Source organism: Mustela nigripes, chromosome 4, assembly GCF_022355385.1.
Source record: "Mustela nigripes isolate SB6536 chromosome 4, MUSNIG.SB6536, whole genome shotgun sequence".
Taxonomy (NCBI): domain Eukaryota; kingdom Metazoa; phylum Chordata; class Mammalia; order Carnivora; family Mustelidae; genus Mustela; species Mustela nigripes.
Window position 1 is genome coordinate 13,806,420 of NC_081560.1, and position 21,517 is coordinate 13,827,936.

The 21,517-nt window shown below is 48.8% G+C and overlaps 1 protein-coding gene across 1 annotated transcript in view; it reads right to left on the reverse strand.

The window, feature by feature from the left end:
* Positions 1-21,517, reverse strand: part of TBXAS1 (thromboxane A synthase 1) — a 163,165-nt gene that overhangs the window by 22,301 nt on the left and 119,347 nt on the right. Inside the window, exon 10 of the mRNA XM_059396285.1 lies at positions 20,326-20,640. Within this exon, the coding sequence (XP_059252268.1) occupies positions 20,326-20,640 (315 nt within the window). The remainder of the gene's footprint in view (positions 1-20,325; positions 20,641-21,517) is intronic.

Here is a 21,517-nt window from a genome sequence, read left to right on the forward strand (position 1 = left end):
TAGTCTCCAACTTTGAAGGGTCGTTCTCTGCGGGGCCCAGAGTTTGAAGCGATGGGGAAGCTGTAGGGAAATGGATTTGTGGATTCATGGTCTGGTCCAGTGTGTGAAACGTGGAAGAGCTGAGCCCCTCGTCCCTGGAGAGACTGCCGGAGGATGGGTCTCGAGCTGGGAAGGGCCTTCGGGATCGACCAGCGATCACCGAAATCCTTCCAGGTCCTCAGGTCTTGGTAATTCGACCATTATTTTGTTGGTCGCTAGTGGGAAAGTGTGTCCTGGGGAACTGGGATGAGAAATGAGCGAGTTATGTGGGAAGGGCAGGAGGTAGGGAAAGTTCCAGGCTGAAAGGAGACCCTGGAGTGGCGGGGGAGGGACTGCTGGCGGGGGGCACGGATCCCGAGAACCAGAGTTCTGTGAAGGGACACGTGTCTCCCGAAGGCTTCTGGGATGATAGCTGTACAATGGGATAATGGAAGAATCGAAACAGCAGCAGAATAAAAATCAGCTTGTGGAGAGCACAAGCGCCGGGCCCTTTTTGGTGCTTCCTGTTCGTCGCTGCATTTAATCGGCCCCAGCAGAAGGGAGCAGATACACTCATTAGCCCCTTTTAACCGTTGGGGAAACTGAGGTTTAGGCTCATGCAGCTGGTTCAGGGGTTCAGCCTGGCTTTGAGGCAGGAAATCCAACCCGGAGCCTTCACCATCAGCCCAGCTCTATTCAAGGCAGAAGAAGATAAATTGGGGAAAGGGCCATGGGAGCTGCAAAATGCTATCTGGGAGTCCTGCCTGAGCATCTTGCTTTGTGTGCTCCCTGGGGAGCTGGGCTGCGGCTCCCTGTTCTGAGCCCTGTGTTGTCTGCGGGCCCCCTCAGCTCAGCAGACCTCCCCGTCTCGATGGCAGAGCATAGGAGCTAGAGCAAAAACACTTGGGCTCTTCAAGTCTGCATTTGCTGTGTGACCCTGAGAAAGACACTTAGCCTCTCTGAACCGATGTTGTCTCAACTCCAATAAGGGAATATTTACAAGAGATGATACCCTGTCAACTTCATAGATCAGGGAGAACAAACAGTAACAAATAACAGTTACTATTCTTATGTTTTCCTCACATCTCTGGCAGTGCCTGTCCCACGGGGAGCATGTGGAGCATGCGCTGTAAAGACCTTCTGAGGCACCGACATCGTGAGCCAAGGCTGGGGGCAGAGGGAAAAGAAGATGCCGAAGATCAAAGAGTAAGTGCCAAGATGAAGGCGCTTAAATGTTGCCATGTCAAAGCAATGATATAATCAGATTAGATGAGCAATGATATAAATCTTGGGCATTTTAGAAGAATACAAAGTAATAACAAAATGGTTTAGAAGATGTTTAGGTGAAATAAAACAAAAACAGCGTGGCTCCCAGCATGTGCGTTGTAACTTGGAGATCAAGAAAGTAGACACTAGAAAGTGCAGTAGAATGAAACCAGAAACACAGGCTTGAGAGCTCGGGGACCCGTTTTATTCCTGGTTTAGCTACAAATTAGTGAAATGGACTTGGAGAGTCTCTTAACTGATCCGACACATTTCCTCATTTGTGTAGTGGGTTTTATAAAAATCTCTTGGGGCACCTGGGTGGCTCAGTTGTTAAGTGTCCGCCTTGGGCTCAGGTCTTGATCCCAGGGTCCTGGGATCAAGCCCTGCGTGTGGCTCCCTGCTTGGCAGGGAGCCTGCTTCTCCCTCTCCCACTTCCCCCGCTTGTGTTCCCTCTCTCTCTGTCTCTCTCTCGGTCAAATAATAAATAAATAAAAATCTTAAAAAAAAATATCTCTTCATTCACTTTCCTGAGCTATAACCTTCTAACCCAGTGTCTTTCAAAATATGGGCTATGATGCCTTAGGGAGCTGTGAATTCAATTTAGGGGATTAAGACCAGCATTCTAAAAAGGGAAATAGAATGGAATAGAATATGGAGTATATCGCACACATAAGACATATTATTTCATAAAACATTTGTTTCAATTACATAGGTGTGTCTGGACTGGGTTGATTTATAAAGTATATTTCTTATGATGCACTGTGGTCAAAAGTTTGAAAACCAGCTTTGTAACACTCCCAGTGGTGCCAGGAAAACTCAGGTATGCTGTCTACCTCAGTTTCCCTCTTTGCCCTGGTACCTCTATAATCCGATCCCTTTGACTTTGCATAAAGATACCAAGGGCTCAGAGGCCAGCACCCTTCTCTACACAACATTCCCTCTCCCCTCTGTGAGCACGGAGCCGGTAGGGGATAGGGTATTTATGAAGTCAGAATAGAGTTGCCAGATTAGTCAAATAAAAATAGAAGCCTCTGAGAGTTAACTGTGAATTTCTACTATACAATGAGTCATGTTTTAGTATAAGTGTGTACCAAATATTGCACAAGACATACTTACACTATGAAATGATTCAGGGTTGATCAGAAATTTAAATTTAACCAGCCACCTGAATTTTATCTGGCAAAGCTAAGTAACTAATAAATAAAGAACAAACGGGAGGGAAAGTTTCCAAAGATTACAACTTTAAGTGCCCAAACTACAAAACTTTGTGCTTTAATATGATCATAAATTAACAGCTGTATTGTATTATGCAAATTTATGTTAAGTTATTCACTATCTGTCATCACGCTCCAATAAAAATTGTATATATGACATTTAGAAAAAAATGGCATCTTCTGATAAGAGTTTTGTGTTGCATTTTGGTGGTGCTGATTACCTTTGGTTCGCCTGAATGCCGTAGCCACGGACACACAGGGCCGGGGTCTTTGTGAGGGACTCCCTGAATTACTCATGGTCTGTCTAGATCCTCGAGAAAATCTCAGGGAGTGGCCAGGGGCTGCTTTCCCTCCATTTTCATGCCTTTCAGAGGAAATGCAGGTCAGTGGTGAAAAAGGAAAGAAATCCGCCCCCCCCCCTTCTTCTAGGAGGTGGCCGTTTCCCACCAGTAAACACTGTGCAGTATGAAGGTTAGCCTCACTGCACAAGTGAGAAGGGAGATGATTTGGTTTTTAATCTCTGTTTGCCTTCACATTTCTGGGTGATTGTACACAAAGAGAAGAAAGCAATTTCTGCGGTTTCCTTTCCATAGCATCGTAGAGAAATGTCCACCACTCAGCTAATTCAATGTCAAGAGTATAATGGATATGCTTTATCTCCGGGCTGATTTGCTTAATTTTTTCTCTGATGATCAGCACCCTCTTGGAGACTTCTGGTATACCACCAGCATTATTATTATTATTATTATTTCTGTTACTATTATCATTATTATTTTTTTTTTTTTAGTTTTTATAAAAATTTTTTTAAATTGTGGAATATTGTCTGGAAGAAATGTGGGGGTCTGTTCTGGAAAGGTGGGAGGACTTGACGTCAGGTCTCGCTAAGGGCACATTACAACCCAGAGCTGAAGCTTAGAGGACGATAGGGAGCAGCCGGCCCTGAGCAATCTTTGAGGAACGCCAGGCCGGGCTTGGAAGACAGGCTGTTTGCAGCAGGAATGACCGGGGGGAAGGCAGGTGAGGTCTGTACAGTTTGTTCATCCAGAAGAGAAAATACAGGCACTGTCCTGCCGGGGGTGGGGGCGTGGGGTTCGCTACACTGGGCGCTACACCTTGCTTGCTCTCCCAGCACCAGGGTGACTCTTGCTGCTCCAAAGATGGAACGTAGGGGCCAAGGCCCCCAGGCTGCACTTGGTCGTAGAGAGGGGCCGTAGAGAGAGGCTGGTAGGCCTAGGGCCCGCGTCAGGAAACCGCACCCAGACAGTGTGGTCTCCGGCAGTCTCCTAAAGCCCTTTGCCTCAGTTTCTTCATCTGTCAAACAAAGGGATTAGATTGCATGATCTCTAAGTTTCTTGTGACTTCAGCCTTCATTCCCTCCTTCATCCAGCACTGAGCACCTCCTGTGTGCCTGGGTGTGATGCAGGTCGCTGCTCTCGGGGTGCCAACTGCCCAGCTTGTCTAGGGTCAGTAGGGAGAAGTGTGCTATCCGCCTAAGAGAAGCACAAGGAGAAGGAGAAAGAGACAGAGAAGCGGGAGGTGGAGGAGGAGTGGGAGGGAGGGGATGGGATATGGAATTCTTTCGAAGGTTGCTGACTCCTGATTTTCTGAAAATATCTGAGAAAGACAGATCCCTAGGTGGGGGCAGGGGAATTTGTTGCTTTCTTGGTCACTGGCTTTCCCAGCTGAGAAGGCAGAGGTAGGTCTCTACTGGCCAGCCACGGACAACTAGGAGGAGGTGCTCCTTTCTGGAAGTCACTCTCTCAAGATGGAGCCCCAGCAGGGAGGGATTAAGCCGATGGACACGTCACCTAACTGACACGGAAGTGACTGCACGAATCAGAAGGAAAGAGCATCGCAGCTCCAAAGGCTGTCAAGTTTGATATAGGAAATAGGATTTGGAGGCTTGGGTGGTGTTTTCATCCTTTCTTCCCATCCCAGAAAAGAAGAGCAGGCCTGGACATGTGACCGGACACTGTTAGATGCCAGCAGTGGGACAGGATTTGTTTCGCTGGATTACGGCCTGTCTCACCAGAAATCTCGTGAAGCCAGAGAAAGGTGTCTGTCAGGATACCCACAGACCTTATTAAGTGGGCTTTAAGCTAAATTTTGAGGAACGGGGAGAAAAACGCTACCAGATACGAGGATAAATGACAAGTTTGACATACGAATTATTCCCGAGGGGAGAAACTGTCTGTCTGAAACCCAAGAAACAGAATGAACGGAGAGATTCTGATTTGGTGGATTTTCCATAGAAAAAAATTGTTTTACATGGAAATATCGATAGAATTTTAGTTTAAGATGCCCAAGGGCAGAGGAGGAAAATGTAAATTTATCAGATGTTAAGTAAAAAGAAACCATGTACTTCTTGGCTTAGGGTTTTTTTTCTTTCTTTAGGTATAGATTTTTATGTTGTTTGAGCTGTTTATTGGTTGTTCGAGTAAATTAATTAATTTTTATGGGGAAGTCTGACACATCTTGGTTTATTACGATTTATTAGTTCCTCAAAGCCAAAGATCTAAGTAGAAAATGCCATTTATTCTGATAATGACCTTAGGTACCTGGTGGCAGAAAACAAAGAGAGGCTCTTCTCTCCCTCCAAGAGAGGAGGAGAAATACTTTGGGAAATTGCTGACATCCTGAGAGAGAGCTGGCTATCACAGGGCGAACGTGATGGTCATAAATGTGTCCGAATGTGTGCTTGCCCACTTTGGACAAGCATCTGCTCTTATAGAAGAATCTATTAGAGACCCTACTGGTCGTTCCCAAGACAGCACCAAGGAACAGAGAGCTAGAGGGTCTGAGTTCACATCTAGGCTCTGTTTCTGCCTTGAGCCATTCACTTAATCTCCCAGTTTCAATTTCCTAATCTTGAAGGAAATATTTTCTCCATGTAGACATACTGAATTGGTTGTTAGACTGGCTTGGCCCGGGACCAGGCCCAGAACATGTGCTCAACAAATAGTAATTCGTCAACTTCTTATCCATCATGATTATTATCAATATGATTTGATATTGAATACTTGATCCCAAAGAATCACTCCTTGGTAAAAACAAATCCGAAGCGGGGTGTTTCTGAAGCAGACCTTTAACGTAGCTCACATATAAAGCAGAGAGTTACACCTGGCTTCAGGTTCAAGACTGAGTTCAGGAAGACAGAAGCCCCTGAAATAGTGTGAGTGACTCACAGTGACTCAAGTCCGGGAATAAAACTACCAGATGGGACGCATGTCATGGAGCCCAGGACACTTGCCTTTGCTGTTTCTAGGTGATTTCTAATTTACGTAATAATCTTGGTTTGTAGGGGCCATTTCTTTACAGAGTTAGGTCAGCTTTATTTAACACATAAGATGATTATGAATAATTATGGTGCTCCATAAATGTTTACTGTTACAATGACGATAGTGGTGACCACATCATTAGCAGCTTTCTGGCCTACAAATCACTGATTGGCACCCAGACTGGGGAATCATTAAATGAGCTTTTAAGAGAAAGGCAAGAGGGTAAGAGAGACAGAAGGAGAGAGGCAGGCCCTGGGCAGCCAGAAGCACATTCCCTGTATTCTGAGATAACCTGTGGCCTAGGAACTTTGTTAGGCCTCAGTTGTCTTGTCCAGAAGGCAGGAAAAACAGCCCCTACCAGCCCTTGTAGGTGGAACACACACAAGAGGACCTTCAGGCTTGGGATCTTCTGGGTGGAAGGATCTTACTTCTAAGAGCTGCCTCCAAAGAAGCGGGTCTGCTGAGGTTCCTCATGGGCCCTGCCAGCGGTGCCTTTGTTTCTTGGCTCTCTGGCTGGGCTAGAACTAAACCGCAGCACAGTCACAGAAAACCTACCCCTTCCTGGGACCAAAAGACTGACTTTTGAAAAAGTAAAATCACATCCAGTAATCATGCAGCGTATTTATAAAGTTAGTCCTGTCCTTAATTATGCAACCCAAGGTCACTGTCAAAGTGTCAAAGCCAAGTTCGCAGAAGCACCTCATGGGAATATGGCACTAGCTCTTCAGCCCAGTGGCGTGTTAGGGTCACTTGGGGACTTTTATTTTATTATTTTAAAATTTATTTATTTATTGGGGGGAGGAGAGAGAATGAGTGGTGGGAAGGGTCAGAGGGAGAGGGAGAAGCAGGCTTCCCGCTGAGCAGGGAACCTGACATGGGGCTCGATCCCAGGACCTGGAGATCATGACCTGAGCTGAAGGCAGATGCTTAACCCACTGAGGCACCCAGGGGCCCCCCCATTCTTTTAAAGGAGCACAAGGCCCAGCTCTGCTGCATGCCAACATGAAGCACATGGGCTCCACCCCCAGAATTGCTGGGGGCGGGGCCCAGACATCTGTGGTTTCTAGTAAGTTCTCAAGGACAGGGAATTTCCCTGGTGGCTCTTAGGCTTTGATTTGCATGTAGCCCTCTAGTCCAGTGGCCGCGTGGAACATAGAAGGAACTGCTAGAAGGTCTCTAGTTGCCTGAAGTCTGATTCCTCCTAGAGAAGGCCTAGGATCTACTCTGTAATCCAGGCCTCAGTCTACTTCATTCAGAGACTCAGGGAATTTGGGGAACACTTTGTAGGCCTCAGGGGGGGAGCAGCTGCCGATCAGGGAGGAGTCGGGCAGAAGAGCATCCTTCTGAGATAGAGGGCAGGCAGCAGCTTCACCCTCAGGATGAGGAAAATGGCACTCGGCAGCTGTTACCAGCTGGCCCCAGCCAGGAGAGCATCAAGTCTGGTGTCCAAGGAGACCCAGGGGGAGGGAGGACAGCGCTCGCTACTGTGGCACAGTCAAGAGCAGAAGAGGGCCAGGTCGGTAATTAGGCTGCAAGACAAATGTCCCAGACGCACACTTCAGGCTTTTCACCGAAGAACACAATGAATGTGAACCTCAAGGAAATGCAACTAATGGAAAATCCCAGGGCCACGCAACCCGCAGAGAGAGCCAGGGGTGGCTGGGGAACTTTCTGTAATAAAGGAGACAGGGTCAGCCTCACCAATAATGGGAGAAAAGCTGTAAGAATGTTGCCTGTGGAGGGAGAAAGAAGCCCTAAGATATGATGTTAGTTTCTGGAATATTCCTGCTGCGGGTGCGGGTGTCCAGGGAGGCAGGGCAGCGAAGAAGTTGCCCGTATACTCTCTGTCTTGCACTGTGTGAGCCATGGAAAAAGAGCGTTTATAGACTCAGAGAATGGGCCTTGAAAAAGTCCCAGAAGGAGGAGGGAGAGCCACCACAAACCCAAGACCTTCCAGGAAAGCTTATCCTTAGGGCAGAGAGCCAGGATGACAGGCAAGGACAGTGCATACCAATGTGCCGGACGACAGCTGACATCTCCGCGCCATGGAAATGTGGTACAGACCCAGCTACAAGCCTCCACCCCAAGAGGCAGCCCAGAAGTCCCCCTTTCTAGAAGTGCTAGAGCCATAGGGGACGCATGCCCTCAGGCAGGACACCCCAGGATTGAGCAACTGCTTCACTGTCACTGAACACGGGAGACGATGCTGAGCATGGAGACTGAGTTGTCGGGAGATGCGAGTTCCAATCCAAACCAGACCCCTTCCTCGTGTGTAACCCTTGCAAAGTCACCTTCTTGATGCTTCTGCGATGGTGAGTCTTTCATGCCAAGTTGGTCAGGCCACAGTACCCACATTTAACCAGACACGAATCTCAGTGTGGCTCTGAAGATTTTTTGTAGACGCGGCTGACATGTACAATCAATCAGTTGACTTGAGTCAAGATTACCTTTGATGATGTGAATGAGTCTCAGCCAATCAGTTAAAGGCTTTGAGAGCACAAACTGAGGTCTCCTGGAGACGCACCAATTCTATTTCGAGATTGCAGCATCGAATCCAGACTGAGTTTCCAGACTGCTGGCCTGCCCTGTACATTTTGGACTTGCCAGCCCCCACAGTCAAATGAGTCCTTTCCTTAAGACCTCTCTCTCTCTCTTCTCTGTCTCTCCTCTTGCCCAGCTGGTTCTGCTCCCCTGGAGAGCCCTCCCTGACTCAGCCCCTTTATCCCCACCCATTAAGTAGAGATGGTGGAGTTCTGCTCCATTAAGCAGTGGCAGTCAAGTTCTGTACAGCATATAAACATTCAGTCATCAACAGGATTATTACTGCCAGCAGAGAAGTCTGGTTTGGTCCCTTCCTTTCACAGATAAGGAAACTGAGGCACAGAAAGGGAGATGATAGTAGAATGTGTCTGTACAAAGGTCCTGTGCCCAGAATCGTACCTGGGTTCATTCACTTAATCCTCGGGACAACCTTACAAGCTATGTACTGTTGTCATCCCCACTTCACAGATAGGAAGACTGAGGAACAGACATTATTGTGCCAGTCCCCCATGTCACACTGACAAGGAGTGGCAGCTCGGTGCCTCTGTGTGCGCCGCTGGTGCCCAGGTCTTGGGGTCTCCTCTTTTGGGTGGCGGTGCTCCTTGGTCAGAGAAAAGTCTGAATGTGATGGGAGCCCCCCCCCCCAACGCCCCACTGTGGGAGCTTCTGGATTCTGCAACCAAGCAGGTGAACCAGCAAGAGCGGGCACCTGTCACCTGTGAGGGGTGAGAAGTGCCTTCGAGGAGCGGGACCCCCAAAATAGTGATCGAGGAGGCTAGGATACCAGTTATGCCATTTTCATGAAAAAGTTTGTGCTTTTCCATGAAATATCCTCCCTCCGGAGCTCCCTCCTCCTCAGCCGCTTGGACAAGCTTCTCAGTAAGTTGAGTTCTTGCCTACAGCTAAGGAGGTGAGGAGGTCATCCTCTGCCTTCCGGTCTGAAATGACTAATTCAAATGTCTTGGAGACTAAGCCCATTGCAGAAAGAGTCTGGGTGGCTTTCTAAAGCTGCCTGTTCATAACCAGAGGGAAGTTGGTTCCCTTCTCATCTTTATAATAAGGATTCTTTTCGCGGGGTGTCTGTTTTGTGCTTTCTACAGCTCTGGCCCCGGTTCGGTCCCAGCAGGGGGAGGCCAGTGCACTTTAATTACATTCCTCCTACAGGGAACGTTCAAGCAATGAGGCTTTGAAAAACAACTTGTGCCATGAAAAAGAAAAAAAAAAATCAAATTAAGTGAGTGAGAAACAGGCATTGCCTTTTGCGTCCCAGAGACCCAATCTAAATATTTAAATTTTAAAGACAGAATTCTAAGCGCTTAACTTTATAAACCCTACCCGTCGCAATTCATAGGGGAGTCAAGCCTCCCTTCTGATCTGGAATATTCATATGCTTGGGCTGACGGGCTCGTGTGGTTGCTATCTTCACACATCCCATATTCAACTGTAAAACAAAAATGCTAAAAAAAACCAACAACCCCAAAACCAAAAACCAAATGCAACACATGCAAAACGCCCAAAATAAAATGTAATGCTGCTTACAGTCCCGAGGCAACGCAGACATTACCAGAAAACAGAGTAAACTGAATGTCTGGGCCACAAGCAAAGAGTTGAGAAAGGTCCCTGTTCTCTACTGGTTCCCCAGTTTCCCGCCATCTCTCTTTCTGTGAGATGCCCAGTCACTGGATCCTGGCAAGTGTGGAAGTAGCCCCCAGGTGGAAGTGGCCTATTCGCTGACTCGAGTAGACAAAGGCCATGAACTGAGAAAGCACAACTAGGCAACTGGGTGGGCAAGGAACCAAGGCAGGTTTCGGCTCCATATAAGGATAAAGTAGTAAGTTCCTTGTGCCTGGGAGCATTCAAGCAGAGTGGCATGAATGTGTCTCGGCTATCTGTCCTGGGCGGCAGGATGCCCTAGATGGCTCTTAAGATCCCCTTGGAGGCTAAGAGCTCAGGCTCCCTCTGTTCCAGGCTCCATGGGAGCCCTGCGGGAACACAAAGACAGGACCGTAGATGGCCGTGTGCTGCCTCCATCTGTCTGTGTCTCCCTTGGCTGTGGCCTTGTCTATCTGACTCCCATCTCTGTCCTCCCTTCTAGGGTGAAATAGCCATGTTATCTCCCGTGTACTCCTCTGCACTTCCCCAAATTAAATTTGCTTTCAAAGGGGCAAATGGTGTGACATTCGTTGGTTCATTCATTCGTCCTGCACCCACCTGTCGCGAGCCTGTTGTGTTCCAGGCACTGTTGTGGCTCTGGGAGGTACCAGTGTGCCAAGCAGACAAGTGCTCGCTCTCCTGGGGCGCCTAGTCTCGTAGGGACTTGATTACAATTCCTCTTCCCAAGAGGAAGGGGCATTTTAATAATGGCTACTGTGTTGGAACATAGGAAGGACCTCCAAATGGTGAGGTTTTAAGCGGATGGGGAAAGGAGCCGGACTCTTTTAAGTTTGCACCCGAGGATACCATTCTGAGGCTCCTGCTTCTTGGGGGTCAAAGTGGCTTTGGTCAAGAGAGTCCAGTGAAGTGGAAAAAAAAAAAAGTGCCTGTATTCATGCTTTTATTCCAAAAGCTAATTGTTGGGAATACAACTCATCCCTTTGATGTTTTAAGAGCCCACAACGTGAGCAATAGTTAAATAAACAAGCCACTCAGTTGAGACTCTCACTCAGCGCCAAGAGGACCTCACAGAACGCAGAGCCTCACCTGTGGAGTCTGCTTTCCCAAGTTTATTTTTAATTCTTGCTTTTCTGGATTGATGCGCGCCGGCCCCACCAGCTTATTTGCTTAGCAAAGCTTGGCCCCTCCAGAGGCCCAGATATTGAATATAAAATACTCGGAGTTGCCACATGAAAGGCACCAAATATATGCTGATTGGTGTGGCCTGTTCCCCGAGGAGCCTCTCCTTTGCAGGTCGCCTCTCCTTCTGCCGAGACAGAATCGCTCTGTGGGGACTCAGGGGTGGGGGCTGGGGGGCGGCGGGGGTTCGGAGTATTATTAGCTAGAAATTCAAAGTGCCGAAGTGCAAAGCTGGGCGGCATAGAAAAGCATTTGCACGACCTTTCTCTTTCCACCTGCCTCGCACTGGCTCACCCCCACTGCCCTCATTTGGGCTGTCACTGTGCAAAATTACAGGCTTCGGGGGTGGCCAGCGGCTCCCCTGGGGGCAGTGGGTCAGGCGGTGAGGCAGGGAAGCTCTGTGTCTCCCTGACCTGGGGACTGGAGCCAGAACACGGACGAGGGCGAGGAGACTAACTAGTGTTGCAAACTTTGTAGAGCGGGAGGAGAGGAGACGGAAGAGGGGCCTGACGACAAGGGGAGACAAGACAGGAAGGGGCAGCGGAGCTTCACGGGGTTCTGGATGGCGCGCGGCCTGGGGATCGGCGGTCACTGCTGAGGCCCAGGGGAGTGGCTCAAAGTCAGGGCGGGTGAAGTTCCTCGGTGGGTGCGTGGGCATGGGCTGGGGGCACCTCCAGGCAGTAGGGACTTATTTGGAGCCCTGGGTGGGGGCCCAGGAAGGTCTTGACACTGGGCAGCACTCAGGCGCAACACACAGGGTTCTGCCTTCCTGCAGGGGTCCCCAGGGCAAATGCGGGCAGGCAACCTGAATGACAGAGGTCATTGTGTGTACCTAACTGTCCCGTGGGCAGTTACACACTGGGCCTGCCACCTGATCCAGGGCGATGGGTCCGCCTGTGACCCGTGAGTTGAGTTGTCTTGAGTGGTTTTCCTCCCCAGAGCTGGTCCATTCGTGGCAGTGGCCACAAATGGTGACTTCCAGGATGGAGGTCTAGGTGCACGCCCACAGCGTTCCCTCTTGTAGGCTGCTGAGACTTCTCTGCTCTAATATTAGCTATCGGGATGCCAGGGAAGGGTGAGAGAAGCCCGTTCTGTAGGTCAGACGCTTCCAGCACGAAGGACAGGAAGCGGGCAAGTTGGACACGTTCCAAGGTTCCCCCCGCTGCAGCTCCTGCGCTTGTAGTGAAAATAGGGTGGATTTTGCTCCATGCCCCAGGGGAAGAGCCTCAAGGAGGTTCTCACTGAGCACAGTACCTCCACGTGGACTCTCCTCCGGGGACTCCTAGAGCTGCCATATACATGAACTCACCATTTGGTCTAGGGGGACTCCCTCCCTAAAAGATCCAGTCTGGTGGGAACTGGTGGGTGTGAGGTCAGCTCTCCAGTCAGTCTGCTGCATCTGCCTGGAAAATGACTTCACATCAACTCAGATGCTGCCCCTCGCTTCCCACCCTGGGGAAAGCTGTTGAAGGAAGCAAGCTAATTTTAGGATTAGAGGCAGCACGCATCTCAAGATATCCCCCCGGTCAGACTGGGTGATTCCTACGCCACTTTCTCTTGCACTCAGTAAAGCGAGAGTGACATCGTTCTCTTTTGGAAGGCTTTTGAAACTATTTTCACTTCTTAACAAAAGGTAAATTATGGGGGAGTATCTGTGCTTTCTCCGGAGGAATAAGGACTTGCCGCCTCCTGCACGGGCAGGTGCGGGTCGTAGGCTCTGGAACCTGGCGGCTCACAGTGTGCTGGTCCCTGCTCTGGTCTTTGGATTCTGCTTCGACTTCACGGCTGTAGGTTGTCCTGAGTTCCTGCCTCTTTCCGTGTACCTGTCAGCTTTGTGCTCTGCTGGGCTGCCGTGGGATCTGTAGGGCAGGGCTCAGACGCTCCACGAAGCCCCATGTGGCGGGGGGCAGAGAGGTGATGAGGACATCTAAGTTTATTCCTCCTAAAGTGTCGGACAGCAGGACCAGGGCAGAGGGGACAGAAGCCTGCCGGATGTGGGTAAACCCATTTCGAGTCTGTCACTTGAATCTTAAAGTCAACCCTGCCCTACTCCCTGTGTGAAGATGACCCTGAATTTCACCCTGGGTAGCATCCAAACTGGGAGACATTTTTTTTCTTCTCCATAGTGAGGTTGAATTTGTGTTAAGCTACTCATATTTTCACCCAACCCTCCTCCTGTGACAAAGGATGTATATTATTTATGAAACAGCTGGTTGGGGGCAAAATGGCTTTTTGTGTGTGTGGCCACAAAATATGCTTTCCTTTGAGATCCTCTGGCTGTTTCAAGAAACAAATCCCCAACCTTGCTCACATTAGCAGCATGAGCTAATCAGCCGAAATACCCAGCATGGAAAGCTTTTATCCTTCAGAGAAAAAGAAGGAGTAAGTTGTATTTTAATTAGATATTTACAATGGTTACAAAGCAGCTCTTCAAGAGAAGTTTTAAGAATTTGGCCTTCCTTCTAAGGCATAACTGTGTTCAAATTATCCTAAAGAGAGACTGTATATCAATCCAGCCCAATTTGTGATAAATTTACAACTGGGTTCTGCACAGCAGATTTATAACAACAATTAAACAGAAGGAAAATGGGTCATAAATTCTGGCTGGCACAGTCCGGCACCAAAGAGAAGAAAAGAGAATGGTTTGGCCAGATCAAAAGTCAATAATTTCCACATAAAGTGCTAAAGCTATAGCAAAAACAATTTATATGGAAAGAAGCTGTTTTTTTTTTTCCCTCCCATCCTTTTCAAAATTAGATATTGGAGAACACAACGAAGCATCTACATTACAAAGGCCTTATTAAATAATTGGTGCGCTTTCTTAGTTTTACGAGTGGTACAGGCCTCTCCCTGCTCCTCAGTGCCTGAGTTTAGTGAAGGGACCTCCCCTTCAATATGACGAAGGAGTCATGGGGGCAGAGAGTTCTCCAAGAGATTGTATGACTTGAGAGAGCAAGGTTGAAGCTGGATTTTGGTGGTGGAATGAGAGGCAGGGAAGCCAGACCAAATTCCAAAGCCAGATGATTTGGAAGCAAACACATGTGTCCCTGGAACGAAGCAACCTAGAGGCACGAATTATAAAGGGGGTTATAGCTGTATTATAAGTGGAAACAGAAATCCGACCCCGGAAAGGAGAAAGACATTAAGGCCACTTGGGTCAGAACAGGTGGCGGGAAATGGAGTATTATTACACGAACGTGTGAGCTGTGAAAGGTGGGCCAAGATCACCTTCACTGCTGAGGGAAGACCTTCCAGAAGAATCCTTATGCCTGCCAGAAGTTTAGTTCTGCTAATTGCCCAGTGCCTGCTTCGTGGATGTTCACCATGGATGAGCTCACAGTGTGACTGGCAAAGGAAGCAGTGAGACCAGCCACCAGCCAGGACTTCCTCCTCACTGATAGGAAAGCATTGACTAGCTCTGTGGAAACCACAGGACCCTTGGTAGGAAGTGGCCACACCACTTGTAAGAAGTAAGGAACAGGTGGGATACATGATTCCAAAGCTCGAGAGAGCGTGCAGCGCCAAGTGCTCTTGGACTTACAGACGTGACTCTGGAAGTTCAGCGGAAAGGAGTGTGTGCTTGTATAACAAGAGATTTCAAAGTGGGAGCCTCTAACCTGTGGACCGCCGAGTCTGTGTACTTGATTGGGCCAAATTCCTGCACCTGCAGCCATTCTCCCCATGTCCAAGAAAAGGGGTTCGGGGATCCACCGCTCCCCCATCTGAGGTCTGAGTGGTTGGATGAGGCTGCCCCCAAGTCCCAGCCCCAGGGATGGGATGGGGACCCAGGTTTACACCAATCAGAGCATCCTAATCCCCTCGGTCCCAGTGATTGGTTGAGGGGTGGGCACGTGGCCCAGTCGCTGTCAGTGAGATTCAGGAGACTTCCGCTGACTTGGAAGAGGGGATGCTCACTGCTGCCGGCTGGACCTGAACCAGCTCTGCTACCCCCTTGCCCCCACCCCCACCGGCTTATGGAAAGCTTAGAGGGCTTTAAGGAACACTTGTCAGAGCCAGGAGTCATCCGCTTAGAGAAGAGTGTTTCCTGGGCCCAAGCCAAGGGATGGGGTCTGGAATAGGACACCCATCGAGTCTGGGGGCCGCTGGCCGAGCCTGGCCTTCCATTCTCCAGTTCATTCACCAGCTGATGCAGCAGGACTGCTCATTTGCCCCCCCTCCCCCACCCCAACCTATCTGAGCAGAGGAAAAGTAACTGGGGAGAGAGATGTCAGGACAGAGGGAGAGAGCAGAGGGAGCAGCCTCTGTTGGTGCGGCCAAAGTGTGTGTCTCCCGTGGGCCAAAGGGATGCTGTGGAAGGCAGGGAAGCTCAGAACGAGCCATCTTGCCAGCATCCTGCTCAAGAGCGATGCTGGCTGCCAGGAGTTCCCATCACCCAGAGGCATGAGGTGGGAGCAGGCAGCCCGACCCTGTCAGGGAACCGTGTAGTGGGCAGGTCCCAGGAGTGCCCTGAACAACTCTTGCGGGGCCCCATTCCAGAAGCCACCGCAGGGGAGGTGCTGAGAGAAGCCTCCATTCGGTACAAATGGGGGATCTATGGGGAGACCCCAATCCTGAGAGGAGAAGGGCGCCCAGGAGGGGCAGGGCAAGGATAGGGAGGAGGGTGAAAAAACAGACCACTGGCCCTCCCCAGGGCAGCTTCCGTGGGCCACACGTCAGCCCAAGCTGAGGAGAAAGAAGGACATTAATTTGGAGCTGAGACTGAAGTTTTAAACTGGGCCAGACTACTCTGGACTTTTTAATGCCTAAAACTGACCAGAAATCCTTGCGATCTATTGGAGGTATCATCAAGGAAGGGAAAAGGAGATTCATCAACACACATTTAGCAGAAATACTTGGAGAAAACACGAAAATCTGCATGTCTGTACTTCACTTAGTTCGGGCTGACCAACATACTGGTTCCACATCTGTCTGGTGACCATTAGGGCAGGTCCTGTCTGAGAACGGAGTATGCCCAGAGTGAATGAAGCTGAAAGGTGGGGAGAGAGAACAACCTGGATTCCAGTGATAGAGTTTGAGCCTCTGCATCAAGCCATACCTGAAGGTAGATCTCTTCTCTGGAGTTTTCTGTTATGTGGGTCAATAAACTCCCTAGCTAATCTGAGTTTAATTTTTTATCACTATCAACAGAAAGAATCCTGATGGATACAGTGCATATACACACTCTTATTCTTGGGGAGAGGGACATAACTTTCATTGGATTCTCGTAGGGCATGGCTAATAAAGGATATGGCTCAGAGGAGAGAAACCCTGGAGCTGAAATCCAGTGATCTCACTGACAAATACAAGGGAAACCATTGAATGGAGCATGTGGGCCTTTCCAGGGGCATCGTGGAAGAGCTAGGTCAGAGAATCCTTGCATGTAGGGGCTGAAGCCCGAGTCTGGCATTAACTGGCACTCAAGAAATATTTGTTGCATGAAAAACAACAGGAAAATTATAACAAGTCATACTGTACATGCAGATTTTCAGAAAAAATATCGAATGTGTGAACATCTAATCTGCATTCCCATGTCCTGACAGATGGCCCGTATTAACAGAACTCTGATTATAGTAAAGAAAGAGAGAAAAAAAGAAAGAACGAACCTACAAATACTCATTGAGTGGGTACCATGTGCAACACTTAACTATTAAAACAATTGTGACTGCCAAGACAAGTTTTTTTTAAAAAGACGTCTATGTAGTCCTGTTTCTCAGAAACAGTCCTAACTATGACCCAGAAAAAGAAAATGACCTGGCTTGGTGGGTGGGAAGGGGGTGCTTTCTTGGCTAGGGCAGGGCTTGGACCCTGTTTCTTCTTAGAAGAGGAGTCTAGACCCTGAGAATCTAGGGCTGACTTCTCAGAGTGGAACCAGGGACCACCTGTATCAAAATAATCTGGTAGGTTTATTTAAAATTCAGGTTCGTAAGCCCTGGTCCAGATTTACAGAATAAGAATCTATGAGCAAAGTATCCTAGAATCTGCATTTTATTTTATTTTATTTTTTATTATTTTTATTTTTTTTAAAGATTTTATTTATTTATTTGACAGAGAGATCACAAGCAGGCAGAGAGAGAAGGGGAAGCAGGCTCCCTGCTGAGCAGAGAGCCCAATGCGGGGCTTGATCCCAGGACACTGAGATCATGACCTGAGCGGAAGGCAGTGGCTTAATCCACTGAACCACCCAGGCGCCCCTAGAATCTGCATTTTTTAAAAAATTTTATTTATTTATTTGACAGAGATCACAGGTAGGCAGAGAGGCAGGCAAAGAGAGAGAGGGAAGCAGGCTCCCTGCCAAGCAGAGAGCCCGATGCAGAGCTCGATCCCAGGACCCCGGGACCATGACCCGAGCTGAAGGCAGAGGCTTTAACCCACTGAGCCACCCAGGCGCCCCTAGAATCTGCATTTTAAACCCTCTTCCCGGATGCTTGTCTGTACATGAAAGTTTGAGAAACTTTACCTGCCAGAATCTGTTTATTTTCCCATGGGTTCTCAGTGCCTGGCGACATTCCGCACAGCCCCAGGGGAAGTGGGTCTCCCAGGGCTGGGGGGGATTGGAAAGAGGCCAGGGTTCGGTGACACAGTATCACCCTCACTGAGGTCATGGTCAGTTAAGGCTATGTCAGAGGTAAGGGGTTGTGTGAGTGAGGGCTTCTGAATGGAAGCCAGCGGAAACTCCCCATGTCCTCGTGGTAGAGGAACATAACCAGATACAATTATGATGTAGCGGGTGGGATGGACTCCTGGAGCCCCCAGCTCTCTAGAGGACACCACACATTCTTGGCTTGATTATTTGCTGCCTTCTGTTGCCCTGGACGGTGTCATTTGGGAGGGAGGTATTGTTTTCATAGACATTATTTTTTTTTCAATTGGTGATTAAATTTCCTGAAGGCAAGGATCGTGACTTCTCATTCCTAGAGCTCTTGTCCCCCTTCCACCCACCACGTCTCCCACACGGCCGACCACTCTCTAGGCTTACAAGTCTTTAGTTCGACCCGCGTTGCAGTTTGTTTGAGACCAAGGGGCGGATTCCCTCTACTGCCTTACTGCCTTCGTGGGGTAACAGCCAGAACGCCTTCTGGCATGTGCTGTCCCAAGTTCTCAGTCCTATGACATGGGTCTGATCGACTCCAGGGGTGGGACTGACCAGCTTAAGCCCTTCTACGTCCCCATTCCCAGGGCCACAATAGTTGGTTCCAGAGTGGGCAGTGACCTAAGCATCCCGACCAGAGTGAACCTGGTGACTCTGGCTGAGAATGTGGGGCCACCACTTCTTTGCTCTCTCGGTAATGAGCAAGGAAGCCCGCTGTAGTTCTAGACATTCTTGGCGGGCTGCCTGGACTTCGAGAGGAAAGCACACAGGAATGGGGCCATGACTAAGGATGCACAACCAAGAAGACACTGGGACCCGAGCACATATTTGACCTGGGTAGATTTACCTGAAGCCCCATCTGTTCCTGGGCTGCTCAGTGATCTGTACTAATAAGTACTCCTCCCTGCCACTTTTTTTTTTTTTTCTTAAATCAGTTTGGGTTGAGTTTTGTTATGTGTCATTAAATGTATCCTGATAGATATGCCCGTCAGCTCCCCTTAGTCCTCTTGCAGTAAGGTACCTCCAACATCAGGTTCCTCAGACAGACAGAGACAGACAGACAGACAGATACCACAAGTACCCATGAAACAGGATAAGACAGATGGTGGGAGTAGGTAGTAGGGTTATTTGCATGCATGACTTGCGGAGACTCCATGCCCAAAGAGTATTGATTAATGGATCGATGTCAACCTGGAGGGAAGCCCCGTCCTGTTCAACATTTTAATCAATGACTCGGATGGAAGAGGAGGCATGCTTAGCAAGTCTCAGATGACACTGGGCTGGAAGAATTGCTAATATGACAGATGGCAGAATCAAGATTCAAAATTATTTTGACTGACTTGAGCAATAATAAGGATAAATATAAACTCTTGCATCTAGGCTTGAAAAAAAAATCAATTGTCTACACAGTGGATGGGGGAGACCTGGTTTGGCAGATGTCACAACAGTGTGGCACGTGAAGGGGACTTTATGCTCGTGATGAGCCCAGAGTTGAGGCCATTGGGAACATAGTTCATGACATTTTCAAATATTTGAAAAATGCCTTGGTGGAGGCTGACCTTGCATCTACTTCCCCAGTGGGATGAAGACGTGGAATTTTCTGGAAAGCAGTTTTCAGCTTAATATGTAAAAAAAGTTTCTAAGGATTCTAAGAACAGGCCACTTCCCCCAAATTGTGACTGTGATGATTATATCAGAATGGAATAGGAAAAGTCTCTTAGGGTGGTTTTCCCTTTAAAAGCTCAGATTTTAACCATTTTAACAACTTGTAAGTCAAAGCAATACACACAAAAGCATCCAGAAAAATATGAGGTCATAAAGTTGCCTCGCTCAGCACCCTTGAAAGTTTCCTTCAAACTCCCCAAAGAGGAGGCTCATTGAGAAGGAGTATACAGAATCTGGACTCGGGACTGGCCAGCCCCATCTCACCTCACTCCATTTACCGCCTTCCTCCTCATTCCCACTTTGGCCTGGCCCATCCTTCTGTCAGCTCCTGCTAGTTAGGACTCCGTCCGTTCCCTTTCCTGCCTCACCCCTGTGCCCCAGGGAGAGCGCTGACCCCACAGCTGGAGCACTGAGAAACCACACCTCGTTCCAGTCCCTGCCCTGTGACCCTCACTCATGGCTAAGACTTTGCGCCTCCTGGGGCATCTGGGTGGCTCAGTGGGTTAAAGCCTCTGCCTTTGGCTCAGGTCATGATCCCAGGGTCCTGGGATAGAGTCCCGCATCGGGCTCTCTGCTCTGCAGGGAGCCTGCTTCCTCCCCTCTCTCTCTCTGCCTGCCTCTCTGCCTACTTGTGATTTCTGTGTGTCAAATAAATAAAATCTTAAAAAAAAAAAAAAAAAAGACTTTGCGCTGGGCCTGGTTTCATGGACCACCCTAGATGCTGAAGGTATATGCCCAAGACACCTTCTTTTCATTCTTTTTCTTTTTTTTTTTTCTGTTATTCTAAGCACTTCCTTTTACTTGCTAACCGAGAGAGGTGGAGAACAGGGTCAATAGCCCAATTTCATCTTATAAACGTAGAATGTGGTTTTTGCAAGGAAGTTATCGATAGCATTAAGTTTCACTTCTACCAACACAAAATCACATGTCCTGCGGATTTCGCACGACTGATTGTACTCACATATTTCTCATTAAAGCTGTCCACCTCTGTCAGAAGCTTCTCTTGGCAGTCAGGGTTGGTGGCCAGGAGGTAGGTGGCAAAAGAAAGCGTGTTGGTGACGATCTCGTAGCCAGCGATGAGGAAGATGAAGGCCTGGCCCACGACCTCGTCCACAGTCAGTGGCTTGGACAGGCGGCCGGGCTGGTGTGGCCGGGGGGCACCCGCGGCGCAGTGGGTGGAGGGGAACACTTGTCTGACCATATCAAAGCTGTCCACCCCCACAGAGTGGGGGGAATGTCGGGCATCCAGGATCAGTTGGAGGAAATCTCTCCGCCTCTACGGGACAAAAGGAGAAAATGCAGATTCTGGCCTCCGAGTCACATGAGTGAGATTTCTTGGACCCGCAAGTGGAGCTTTTCTAAGGAGCTCAAGCTTGATGGGAACCAGCACCTTCACTGTGGGGTTCTCGGAAATGGTGAGAACCTGGAAGCCCCGACTATCCCTCCCATACACTCTGGGTCTCAGACTTCGGTGCAGCAAGCCACAGACGGTGATGCTGCCACTGAAGAAGGATGAGGCCATTCTAACTGGGCTGATTGGGAAGCGCGTTAAGCCGTTTTGGGAAGGAAAAAATAGAGCACGTCGCAGAACAGTACACACAGTGGAATCTCATTTCTGTAAAAACGGTATGTGTACAATATATACAGTTACACGTATTTGTTCATGCGTAGAAAATGTTTAGCAACATCCGTACCCAGTCGCTCACAGGGAGCCAGAGGAGGTACGGAAAACCTAGGGGCACGGGGAGGATGGGGGGGAAGTTTCGATTTTTTTTTTTTACTTTATACATATTTGAACTGTTGGTTGGCTGGTTGGTTTTCCAACAATCAAACAATGAAAACATCATTTAAACCAAAGCACAGGCTCCCTTGTTCCCTTACGCACCATTCAGGGCTCATGGGGGTGGCCATACATTGTCCTCATGCAGTAGGAAGGTGACAGAGCTGGGGACAGCAGGGAACCAGCCTTGGGGATGCTTGTCTGCTCCTTGGGTCCCTTTTCCCCCGGGGGATCCTCTCTCCCATTTAAGTACTTAGAGCTTTCTTACTGTCTTCCCCTCCCTTCCTTACCAGCACAGATACCCTTCGTCTTTCACTACCACTAACTGTAAGTATACAGGTGTTCACATATGCCTTCCGTAGAGACGAAGTGC